The following is a 13,407-nucleotide window of genomic DNA, read 5'->3' on the forward strand; positions in this document are numbered from 1 at the left end:
TACTGAATTCAATAGTCTTTAGTCATATTTATAGCTCTTTTGATTAACTTAGTGAATGTTTGTGATTTGAATAGCAGCTTCGAAACGGTTTTGGTTCCTTAAGTAATATTTTTGATTAAGAGAATGTAATTTCATTGTTGATAGTGCAAGAAACTTTTATTAGATTACTGCTTTTTAATAAGTGCTTTCATGGATGGGCTCATTTGTTGTGAACGTATTGCGTTGTGCCTTCAAGCACGGACAACTATGGATTGAAAAATTGTTTGTTCAAATTAAACAAATCAAGGAATATGCTTGAGTTATTGTTTTCCGCATAATTGGATTCATTGGGCAGGGGTTAATATATTGCGCATGAGTCTAGAATTTATTTGTGTGTGCTGATCATTTGAGCCGTACCTTCAGGCACCTGCATGCACTAGTATTACATAACCCCTTCCATACAACCACATACTCCTGATTTCCCTCCCTCTCCCCATTCAAACTCCTCTATTTTCATCCTTACCCAGCTGCCATCACCCACCAGCAGGCCCCTCCCACCAGTAGCCAAGTCTGTCTATCTTTCTCCCCTCCTCTTCCTCCTAAATTGTCAATGGAAACCTCGATTGCTTCCTCTCCATCTATTGATAAACAAGAAATAGTTGACCCATCAATACACCACGATTTGGAGTCGTAAGATCACACAATGAAAGTTAAGAAACAAGTCACAGATGTTGTAGTGACGGAGCAAAAACTGCAGAAAGAGGTAAGCCCGCCCTCCATTTTCAATTTCAGAAGCCCTCCATTTTCAATTTCAGTTATGGCCCTACACAGTTGGACACACAGTGCCAAAACTTTACTAATTTTTTGGACTTTAATGTCTGAATTATGTACAACTATTGTCAATGTTCGGATATTAATATCCGAATATTGTCAACATTGTTGGACTCTTATATCTGAATTTGGTGCCAGTTTTTAGATATTAATATCTGAATGAAATTGCAGAGAATTCTGCACTTACCTGGTTTGTCTTTGGGTGTTACAGGGTGACACTTAAACACTTGGTAGTTATGTAGGGCCATCGACTAAACCTACTTCCACTCGTCCTCCATACGATTATATGGAGTATTTTACAACGGCGGTGAGTGTTTTTTGATAGAGCATTTATCATGTGCAATCTTATATTACGGGGTATAATTTTTTTTCATATGTGTGTAGGTTTTTCCATCCGATGAAGCGTTGGTAGATTGAATAAGATGCATTGGTAAACAACACGGGCTTATCATTGTGATTAAGGGTTCTGAAAAATGTATTAAGAATCGCACACCTAGGATGAGATTTTCATGTGAAAGGAGCGGTAAGTATAGGCCGTTTATGAAGAAGGTTGATGGGAAGGAGGTAGCTGTGAAGAAGAGAGTGCGGTCTACGGGCACCAAAAAATGTGAATGCTCATTTGAATTGAAAGCTGTACAGGGCAATGATGGTTGGACTGTCTCTGTCCACAATGGCACTCACAACCATCCTCCAGCGGTGTACTTGAAAGGTTATTCGTATGTCGGGAGGTTGTCGGCAGAACAGACTAGCACGGTGGTTGATTTGTCAGTCGCTTTGGTGAAACCCAGAGAAATCTTAACCCATTTGAAGGTTCAAGATCATGAAAACGTAACGTCTATCAAAACTGTGTACAATGTACGACAAAAGTACCGAGTGATAGTGAAAGCTGGAAAATTTCAAATGCAACATTTGTTGGATCGGCTAGAAAAGTACAAGTATGTTCATTGGACACATGGGAACGAGACTGAGAATGTCACAGAGTTGTTTTGGTCTCCCACATCTGCCGGGGAGATGTTACGTGCTTTTCCTCGAGTGTTAATGATGGATTGCACATACAAAACAAATAAATACAAGTTTCCTTTGCTTCAAATTGTTGGTGTAACATCGACGAAGATGACTTTTTGTACAGCGTTTGCTTTCATGGAGTGTGAAAAAACGAAAAACTACACTTGGGTTGTGGAGAAGCTAAAAGACATGATGGATCCCAACGCACTTCCGTCCGTTATTGTCACGGATATGGAGTTGGCGCTTATGAATGTCATCACAAATGTTTTCCCTCATGCTACCAACCTCCTATGTAGGTGGCATATTGGTAAGAACGTATTAGTCAAGTGTAGAAAGATGTTTGATGATAAGATGTGGGAGGAGTTTATTTGTAGTTAGGGCCTAGTCGTCCTCTCAGCGAGTGTTGCACAGTCCGAGGAATGCCTTTGTGTTTTGAAGCGTAATTTTGAAATGGTTCCTGCAGCACTTGAGTACGTCGAGAAAAATTGGTTAGTACCCTACAAAGAGAGATTTGTAGGAGTTTGGACGGACAAAGTCATGCATTTCGGAAACCTAACAAGTAACAGGTAAACGCTTCATTCGTAACTCTGACATTTTCCTTAATATTCATGTTATTCACGCGTTTTTGGAAAATTTTCATATATTCATGTTATTTGGTACGGCTAATATCTTGCCATATTTATTCATAAGGCAGAGAGCTCACATTCGAAACTAAAAAATCATCTTGAAAACTTGCAATGCAATTTTGATACTATATAGGAGAAGATTCAATGATTAATGCTGTTACAAGTTATTGAAGTCAAAGCTTCTTTTGAGAAGAGCCTTAATTCTGTGCAACATGACTTTAGGACAACTCTATTTGATATGCTAAGGGGAGTTGTTTCGTCGAATACCATGACACTTGTTTTAGTGGCATCCCATCAAGTCGAATGGCTTGAGGAATCGAAGCGTCAGTGCGAGTGTTCTTTGAGGCACACCCATGGTTTACCTTGCGCTCATGAGATTGCTCCTTACAAGATGGCAAATATCCCCCTACCGATTGAGTTAATCCACGACCATTGGAAGAGGCTTTCTTTGCTTGCACCCCGGAATGAGAGTTCGATGGAGGAGACGCTTTTGGCTCACTTTGATTGTTTTTACAACAAGTTCTTGAATGAAGATCAATATAATGTAAATGTTAATTATGTTAAGAAAATGCAATAGTTTGCTCATCCGAAAAGTAGTACTCACCTTGAACCCAAAGTGAATGCACAACCACGCGGTCGGAAGTTAACAAAAGAAAAAAATGCAGCCAAAGAACAAAATTCGACGCGTAGGGATCCTTGAAGTTTGAGCATGTTCTGGCCTCCCTTCACACCCCTAAGCCCGTCAAAGAGAAACTGCGGCGCAATCTGAAATGGAAAGCAAAAGTTTCAGCATAACTTTTGATATGCCCCTTCATCAATCAGTTTCCGGAAGCAATAAGACCTTACATAGAATCGGTCAAGGATGTTGAAGATGATGGGAATTGTGGGTTTTGGCAGTGTCGGGTTTCATGAAGGGCGATGTTCATGAGTGGTTAATGGTAAGAAGTGATTTACTGAAAGAGTTAGAAACACATTTAGACCTTTACAAACAAGTGGTAGGGGGAGCCAGAGGGCTAGGGAATTACTTCACATCTTGTCATGGTATGAAAGTTCGGCGCCCCAGGAATATTGGATGACAATGCCAGACATGGGTCACATCATAGCATCTGATTATAATTGTGTCCTTATCCATTTATCAAATATTCAATGTCTTACATTCCTCCCCCTCCGATCGAAGCCTTTACCCTCCATGAACGAAAGGTTATTGTTATCGGGTTTGTTGACGGTGGACACTTTGTACAGGTACTATTTTGGTAAATGATATATTGTCATCTATATAATGAATGAGCTCCTTAAGTCCAACTTAATTTCTCTTATATAAGTACCTAATGCAATATGATAGGTATTCCTAAAGTCAGGTTCCCCTATGCCGCCAATAGCTTGCAATTGGAAAAGACATCGTCTTTCTATCGCTAAAAATTGGGATGCAGCACACATGTTGCGGCCATTCAGAAGTTCAACGAGATCATCGGCGTTGACGTAGCAACAAAGGAGGTCATCCATGTCAATTAGCCATTTTTAGATTGAGAAACGATTTAATGTGTTGCATTATATAATGTGTTCTAATGTTATAAAAATTGGATGATTCCGTCTGCTTGTAGTTTTCGGATCGTCAAGGAAACTCTTATATTGTATTTCTGTTTGAAACTCCTAGTTGTCAAGTCTTTGACATTCTGTTCAGAAACTAGAATGGTGTCATGCTATCTCATAATTTTCATTATGTTCGAAAATTAGAATCCAATTCAAGGTGCACAAATTAGTTATTAAAGTCCGAACATAGGTATAAATTTTGGATTTTTTTTTCCGAAATTATTGATCCAATTCGAACATTAGTATCCGAATGGTGTCATGCTATCTCATAGTTGTCATTCTGTTCGGAAATTAGAATCCAATTAAAAGTATGCAAATCAGATATTAAAGTCTGAACATGCGTATAACTTTCGGATATTTGTTTCCGAAATTATTGATCCAGTTCGAACATTAGTATCCGATTGGTGTTATTCTATCTGATAGTTCTCATTCTGTTCGGAAATTAAAATCCAAGTACTAGTATATAAATCAAAAATTAAAATCCAAAACTTGTTATATATTTCGGATATTTATTTTCGAATTTAATTTTCTCCGAATGAATGGGCTGTAATGGACAGAAAAGAGTATGGATATGAAAAGGCGAATTTGAAAATCAACTCCTTTATTTATTATTGATTAAAATGGGATGTAATTCTTTCTCGTATAATGTGCCAACATGAAAATATATATTTGTAGGAATTTTATTTCTCGTACAACGTGTTTGTGTCCAAAAATTCAATGATGCTAGCATTTTTCTGTAGTAAAAAATGGATTATTTGGAGCAAATTTATTCTTCAAAATACGTGTTGACAGGACTATTAAATGACACCCGAGATTTTTTCAAATAAGACAACGGATTTTGTGTAGAAAATTTTCCGACATGACTATTCAAAGAAATTTCAAATTTTTCCGCTTTGATCGCGCTCGGACACGTTAACGACGATCATTTTGTAACGGTACATTTGTGACCAAATTCTCCCATTCCGCCTATTGCAAGGAATTGGTATATATATCACTACTCATTCGCGGATGGATAAGATACACAATATTCAAATAAGATCGAAGAGTTTAAAAACATAGTGGAGAACGATGTGGCAATGACGGACATAATTGAACTAGACTAGATTGGCTCGAATGACTTTTATGTAAAATTTTAGTTCATAGAATCTTATTGTAAAATATGAAATTTATGCAAACCTTTGTTTTTAGTAGTGTTTTATGTTTGTCTAGAACATTGTCAGTTCTTACGACACTCCTCATTTAAATCTAAATTTTCACATACGAGTATTGTGTAGCAAATTATTTGTGCCTAGGAAAGTATCAAGAATGATTCAAACCATAAAATTTACGTTTTGGTGCTCTACTTAGCATTCATATTTTAACGGTATCCAATTATCACAAATATCCTAATAGTTATTCGCAATAAAACAAAAGTCATTCCACCACGAAAAGTAGTCCATAAACCATGGCCATAAGGTGTCCAAAATAAATACAAGGCCATAAAGTCCATCAAAAACAAGTCATAGAACACCAAGTTTCAAGTACGGTCACAGTGCCGACACCTAGTGTAACGACTCAAGTAACGATCCGAACTAGGGCTTGCTATGCTAGCTTCAGCAGCCTCCGGTCCCCTCAAAGTCCTCTGCACTTCAACAAGTGATTGTCGTAGTTCATACGGGCAAGTTGAAGTCGTAGCCCTAGTCTCACCCAAAACACTGTCCAAAATAGCTAAAGCCGTTGCATTGCGCTATTCGGCACTCTCGGTATACGGCACCTCTACGGGACGGGGTGAGACCCTGAAGTAGGAGACCGTCAAAAACCAAGGAAGGTAGTCAGGGTGTGACTCCCACGGGACTCCAGGCTGAATCGTAACTTGTTTCTCGGCATTCATGACATGATTGCGCCAATTTTCCCATTGACCATCTGTGTACGCGTAGACCACACTGTGCGAATGACTATTAGCTCCTCTACTACCTCGCAACGGGACTAATGGAGACCTAAGGACCAATTACACCATGCTGAACTGCCTCAATACTCTATCAGATAGGTATGGCTCAAGGACGGTCATGGCACAGATGCAGCCCATATAAAAAACAATATCTGCGACTACTTGCCTGCGATTTGTGTACAGGTCAAAAACAACCTGCCAAAAAAAAACACGTTACAAAACATAATTTCGTATTTGAAGATAAGTATTCGACTCAAAACATACTTAAGCTTTCCACTAACCTGACTAGGCGGTAGATCGTCTAACATCCCACGGTAGTGGTAAGTGGTCTCCATGGTAGTCTCCCGACGTGACAACCAACGTGCTGCCAGTGGTAGGTCCTCCGTGTAGGCTGGGTCCCTAGCGTGTCGAAACATAGGAAAATGCTCCCGAATCCATGCTTGTAATTACGTCTGCTTGTTTGTCCAAGTTGTCTGTACAAATGGCCCAACCCTCCTACACCCCAAGCATAGTTGCGAACCCGTCCCAAGTCCTCCAAAAGAGGGAGGAACTGAACATAAACCGTCGTCCCAGTCTTGTCAAAAAATAGAGTGCTGCCAAAGAGATAGAGCAAGTAAGCTCGTGCACAACAATCAACCCTTTCCTCCGAATCCCCATCTACCACCTCACTAAAAGTTTTCTTCAACCATTCAAACTCAATGCGATTGTTTGTTGTAACTTTATTCTCCGCAACGTCCGCCGTCACACCAAGACACCTCTGTACTATTGCCAAACACTCCTCCCTCGTTTTCTCCACTGCATGCACCGCTAACCCCTCCACTTGAAGACCAACAAGCTGCGGGACGTCATCCAGTGTAATAGTCATCTCCCCAAATCGAAAGTGAAAACTATTTATCTCTGGATGCCACCTCTCCACAAAGGTAGACAATAATACTTTGTTGCAGTATGAAGAAATAATCTGAGAAAGTGGAAACAACCTGAACTTCTGACCCTCATAAGTAACCTCTCATTTGCCTCCGCTATTGACCACTTCATCAAATTACGTCCGTGTGAGTGCAGTTTCAACAATGGTCACTCCCTACCGTTCCAAATATCAACAGCAACATGGTTCCTAAAATCCACTAACAAACTTCGGTCTTGTGGACCAACTGTCTCATCGTCTATCTCCTCTTGCCTCGCCTGACGCCCTCTCCCCCGTCTTCATCCTCTCCCCCGTCCTCTGGCTTATGTCGTTTCTTGTATATATTGCAAACAATAGTTTAGTCTAATAAATGAATTCTAAATGAAACATAAACGAAACATTCTAGACTACTACTACTACTACTAGTAGTAGTAGTATATCTATCAAATTCAAAACTAGAAACACAGAATCGTATTCTAACTTTCATATGCCTCATCCTCCTGTTGATCAGACTCACGCTCATTCTCCCGTTCATCAACTTGTGGCTCATCCTCACAAATTTCAACATGTAGCTCATTACTCGGCACATCCTCACAAATTTCAGTATATGGCTCATCCTCCCTTACATTAGCACGTGGCTCATCTTCCCCCTACATTATGATGTGGCTCATCCTCCTGTAGATCAGCATGTGGCTCATCCTTCTCAACCTCCACATCCTTCTCTACCTGAGCATGTTGCTCAACCTCCACATCCTCTTCTACCTTCGAATGTACCTCAATCTCTTTCCTCTGCGTTTGTCCTCGTGTTTTGCCTCGTTTACTTTATGAAGGTAAAACTTGTGCAGCCTTCCTCTTCCTTGCAAAATGGTAGGAAGAACTCGTTTCATTTCCTGTACATTGCAAACAATACCTTAGAACCGTAGTTGTCAAAATCATACAATTCACGCAAAAATGATACGAATCTATACATGAACAAGGTTTATTTAAACATTATTGCATTTGACTAATATGAAATCACATGCAAAACTTTATTATGTTATATAAGCTTTCATTTTTATAACAAATCCTTAACATCTACATGCACATATCCATTATACTATAGTATTTATTTTCCTACTAGGTACTATAGTCTATCTCACGATGTTGCTCAACTACCACATCCTCCTCAGCTCCAACCTCTTGCCTCTGTCTTTGTCCTTGTGTTTTACCTTGTTTACTTTTTGAAGCTAAAGCTTGCTCAGCCTTCATCTTCCTTGCAGAAACGGCAGGAGCAACTCGTTTCATTTCCTGTACATTGCAAATAATACATTTGAACCATAGTTGTCAAAATCGTACGATTCACACAACGATATGAATCTATACATGAATCAAGGTTTATCACATTGTTGTATTTAACTAATATGAAACCACATGAATGAGCTAACAATTTAACTTTTATAATTGAGAAAAAGGTCAATCCAATTCTCAATTCGATTCAATATTTGATAACTATGGTTAGAACACATGAATTAAAGATAAGAGGATCGAATACTAAGTTCTGAATAAAGATAAGTAAATCGGATTCTAATAACCGAAATAGAGGGGACTAATAGGATAGTAATGTCTGAATGGGGTATAAAAATTTGGATATTAAAATCTAAATGAGGCAATAACTTTTGGATATTAAATTCTAAATGAGCTAACAATTCAACTTTTATAATATTTAAATAGGGCCAATCAGAAATTAAAATCCGAATGAGGCAATCAATTTCAGACATGAAAATCCGAATAGGGGGCAAAAAATCAGACTTTAATACCTATATTATGCAGTTAAAAACATAAGAGTTTTGATACGCACCTAAGATTGCTTGATCATGGTGCTTAAGTCCGTTAGGTAGAAGTGCTTTTAGCTATTATTTGTCGTTTTTAGTCAATATTGCTCGTAAGGTAGTTTGTTCAGTGTTTCAGGCAAAACACCCTTAAAAGGCGTATTTTGAGTGCAAAGTCAACCCCCAAGTTAATTCAAGAATCATCGCTCGATGGAACTTGTGCCAAAGTGACCAAAGAACGAAGGCGAGGAGCATCGGGCAAGCCAACGGTCGTCGGGTGTCAAGATTGGGAGGCTGGCTTGAAGAACCAGAGATAAGCATTCCGTATCGATACGGATTTAAGGCGTATCGATACGCGTTTGTTACCTTTCCAAGCAGAGCTTCCTGTATTGATACGGCCATAATCTGTATCGATACGAGATTGTTACGGGAGATTGGCCTTTTCAGCTTAACGACGTGGTATCGATACTTTGCTTATTCTGTATCGATACGGAGAGCCTTCGGCCAGATATTTTGCTACTTTTTGGGCTTTCCATTTATGAAATACTTGCCTTTTATAGTATGTTTTTAGATATTTGAGGAGAGAGAAACCCATTGTGTATAAATAGGGGTCTCCTCTCTCCCTTTTGGATCTAGGTCTTTAATAGCTTTTATTTTACCTCCATTAATGGTCTTTTAAGCTTTTCAAGTTATTTCCTTAAGAACTCAAGTAAGTAATTCTCGTTTGTTAATTTCTCGTTTATTAAAGTTGTTCCTACGGACTAGATCTTTTATAATATCAAGTTTGTTTTCATTTTTATCGGTTAAAAGTCATGTCTCGTTTTTATGCTTTCTTTCATGCTTTAGCTATGTGTGAGTAGTTGATAGGCCAAGTCTCGGGGTAATCTTTCCCGAGCACATAGGTGGTTATTTGGTTCTCAAACCTTCGGGCTTAAAATCTTGGTTTTCGAAATTTCATTAACCTAGCCTTTTTGGTCTAAGCGAGGCGTGTTAACTCCTTGGTATGAAGTTTAGTCAAGCGGTCTTGGCAAGCGACATATTGAGGGCTCGTGGCCCCTACGTGTTAGATACTTTAGCAAAAATAGGTTGATTTAATTCCGGTTAATCACATCTTCCAATAAATGTAGTCTTTTACAGCTAAATCTTCCGGGCGTGAGCACGCGGTCGTGACTCTCGCCTGAGTTATAATTGAGAACCGGTAACGGCTTAAGTCAAGGGTTAGACGATCCCTAGACTTGCCTCCTTTAAGTTAATTAGGCGTTTTCCTAGTCTTTTGCCTTGGCAATTTTCATCATTTCAAAGTAAAACCAAGTTGGCCGTCTTAAACGCCACAATCCACCTTATAAAACCTACAATCCGATTAAGCTACATTCGAATTCTCTGTGGGTACGATCCCGGACTTCCGGATATTATGCTACCGACGACCTAGCCCTACGCTTGGGGTATTCAACCTTATATTTGAAGGCGAGGTTTGAGGCGAAGCAAGTTTTTCTTATGCTTCATTGTTTACTTTTGATTTTAGTGGTGGCAGAGAACTGAATGGCTATCCTTACGATATTTTTATGAGCAGGCCAGATTGGGTCAAATAGACTTGTTCTTTGAGATTGACAGATTAAGAGAAACCAATGAGCTGCGCCACAAGAAAAAGGCGATGCACAAGCTGCTTCTCAAATAAGATTGGATAGCATGTCATGATATGCAACAATGGACTGCCTATGACAAAGGTAAATGACTGAATCACTAATTGTTATACAGAAAATTCATTCAGAGTTCTGGAATGATGTCTTTTTTTGGTTTGAAATGGAAGGTCTACAGGTCATATTACATGTTCTTTTTCTTATATTTTCTTCAACGGCAAAAAAGATAATACTGTTGATCTTTGAAGAAATTAAAAATTTTAAAAGGACAGGAGCAAAAAGCATCACAACAGATGGAAGCATTCCAACGAGAGGTTGGCACCCAACCAGACGACAATCATTTGCCGCTCCAAACCATAAAAAGAATAGAAAACACCTAGTTGACAAGAAGCATAAACATATTACAGCAACTGCCCCTCTACACCTAGTAGGGGTAAAAAATATTACATGTTCTTTATATTTTCACCAATTTGGAAGAAGTCAAATGGTGACAAAGGAGGGACCGAGGGAGGGCCACAAATCCCTTTGTATGAAAGTTGCCCTGCACCTAGTAGTGGTTAACTGCTTGTGGGTTGAATTAAATGAATATTTTAGACATAGTAGTTAAGAAGGTATCAACTTGTGTACGGGAATGGTAAAGAAATCAGAAGAATGGTCTAGTAAGATGTTCATTCCATCTAAATTACCTCCAACATTTGGTGTTTTGGAATTGTCTACTAAACTAAAGATGTGACATATATCTTAACATGCCTTGTAGTGATATAATTCAGTGACCTTTTCATTGCTGATGTGGAAAAATTCTTCTCCTGAGACATTGTTTATAGCTTCCTTCTTCTAATGGCATGTAAGCAGGGAAATCCTTTCATGCAATGTTTCAAATCTTTAAAAGTGGTTCTTAAAGCTGATCTCTGAACAAAAACGAATTGCATAAGAATCCAAGATCTTGTATTGTTAACTAGTTGTAGTAGTAGGAGTAGTAGTAGTTGTGGCGGAGTATAATCTTTCCATAAAATAACTCATATACACAGTATATCGTAACTCCATATATATGAACATGTTGGTGAATCGGGAGCTTCCAACTAATCTCAGATATTAAAGCAGCTTAAAGTCCGAATGAGGCAATACATTTTGGATAGGCTAACAATTCAACTTTAATAATATTCGAATAGGGGCCAATCGGAAATTAAAATCCGAATGAGGCAATCAATTTCAGATATGAAAATCCGAATAGGGGGCAAACAATCAGACTTTAATATCCGAAACTGTGGAAAATAATCGGACTCTAATGTTCGATCAAATCTGAAATATACGAAATAGTGCTTCGTTTGCTCCGATATATGGAATAATGCCCCAAGCGTAGGGCTTAATACGTCAATTGAAGCATGATAATCCGGAAGACCGGGATCGTAAGGGAATAATTAATACGGCTTTGCTGGATTTGTAGATTCAAGCAAGGGCTTTCGGCTTTTAGACAGCCAACTTGGTTTTACGTGTGTAGTGGAAATTAAAATAGGCTAAACTGAAAAGCGAATAAACTAAGATAAAAGGCAGGTTAGGTCTAGGAATTGCTAATACTCACGACTCAAGTTAAACTGTATTTCTCACCCAAATACGCGGTTCAGGATACACAATCAAGGTTCTCAAATCGGAAAATAGAATGGTTCGATTACCAAGCTATCTTTAGAATTTATTTAGCAAATGCCTTGTGCATCAGAGCTCCAAGTATCATGTGTGGTAGGTAGGCAATGCTCCTACCTACACATGATCAAGGAGATTAACACCTTAACGATTTGACAAATAAACTCGAACCCCACATCGATTCTCGAACCAAAGGTTTAGACTTTATGGTGAAAAACGCAATTCTACTTGAGCCATGAGGTGTTAATCACCCCATGACCTAACCTTGGTAAACTACTCGCACATATCTATTGAGATAGGAGCAAGCGAAAATCTACTTAACATAATTGAATTAACAACACTAGAAGAAAATTGGATTCAAAGATAGATCGGAAGATTCACTACAACTTTAATAAAGAAGACAATACCCAAAAACTAATTAATGAAAACAGAAAATAAAGATTCAAGACTGGAAAATGAAGAACATCAAGAACAAAAATAAATCTAGATCTAGATCTACAATGATGTAAGCAAAAATCTATCCTACTTCGTATGCGCCCCCAAGATTCTTCAGGAGATGCTTCAAAATTACCCTCCTAGAGCCCTCGGCATCGATGGCAACAAGTTTATGCTGCTGTGATAATGGCTTCGGCATCGATGTAACTTTTTCTCTTCCATCGATGCCGAGCAGCTTAGGCCAGATTTCACTTAATTGGTTCGGCATCGATGTAAGGTAATTTCTCCCATCGATGCCGAATGCCTTAACTCCAGCCGCTGAGCTTTGCCTTGCCTTGGCGAGCCGTCAGGTCACCATCAAGCCATTCCTGCCTAGGCTTCGGACTTTAAAACTCCCTTATTTGGATGATTTCCTGATAAGCCCTCGATAGTGTATATAAATGGGCTTATCGATACCAATTTTGTCCCTCTTTCGTGCATAACTTACTTTAATGATATTGCGCGGAGTTGGTATTTTTGGCCCTTACAGGTTAAAAGTGAAAAACAAGGCATTTTGAACGCCAAGGAAAACAACCCGGGATCATCCAAAGAACCAAGACCATGTGGCACCCCGCCACCAAGTCCCAAGGAGCTTTTAAAGAAGTGCGAAGAGTGTTCGGGATGTCAAAGGGGTCGTTAGAGGAAGAAAACAATTCGGAAGTTTTCTGCCAGCGATGTACCGGTACCACGAATCTGTGGTACCTGTACACCTTGGACAGATTTGGTCCAAAATGCTGAGAAACAAGACCTGTAGCGGTACCGGGGTTTCATGGTATCGGTACAACCTGGGAAAAATCTGCGTTTTTGTACCCGACTGCACTTTGACTTGGGGGTATTTGGACCTTTGTAACCCGACTTTGAGGGCCTATAAGTACTTTCTAACCTCATTTTAGTAGGTTATCCTTCAATTTCACTTCTCTCTCTACCTCCCTCCTCTCCTTAGCTCTCACTCTCTCTTCAAAGGAGGTTGATTTCTAGGGTTTGGAGGCTT

General features: G+C 39.2%; 2 protein-coding genes across 2 annotated transcripts in view; both read left to right on the forward strand.

The window, feature by feature from the left end:
* The window catches only part of LOC131307342 (nuclear poly(A) polymerase 4), a 93,727-nt gene that overhangs the window by 54,727 nt on the left and 25,593 nt on the right, over positions 1 to 13,407 (forward strand). The window lies entirely within an intron of this gene.
* On the forward strand, positions 1,309 to 3,353 carry LOC131306964 (PKS-NRPS hybrid synthetase cheA-like). The gene is made up of 4 exons (XM_058333394.1): positions 1,309 to 2,185; positions 2,279 to 2,381; positions 2,664 to 2,985; positions 3,264 to 3,353. The coding sequence occupies exons 1-4, from the start codon at positions 1,309 to 1,311 to the stop codon at positions 3,351 to 3,353; spliced, it is 1,392 nt and encodes a 463-aa protein (XP_058189377.1).

Source organism: Rhododendron vialii, chromosome 11a (assembly GCF_030253575.1).
Source record: "Rhododendron vialii isolate Sample 1 chromosome 11a, ASM3025357v1".
Taxonomy (NCBI): domain Eukaryota; kingdom Viridiplantae; phylum Streptophyta; class Magnoliopsida; order Ericales; family Ericaceae; genus Rhododendron; species Rhododendron vialii.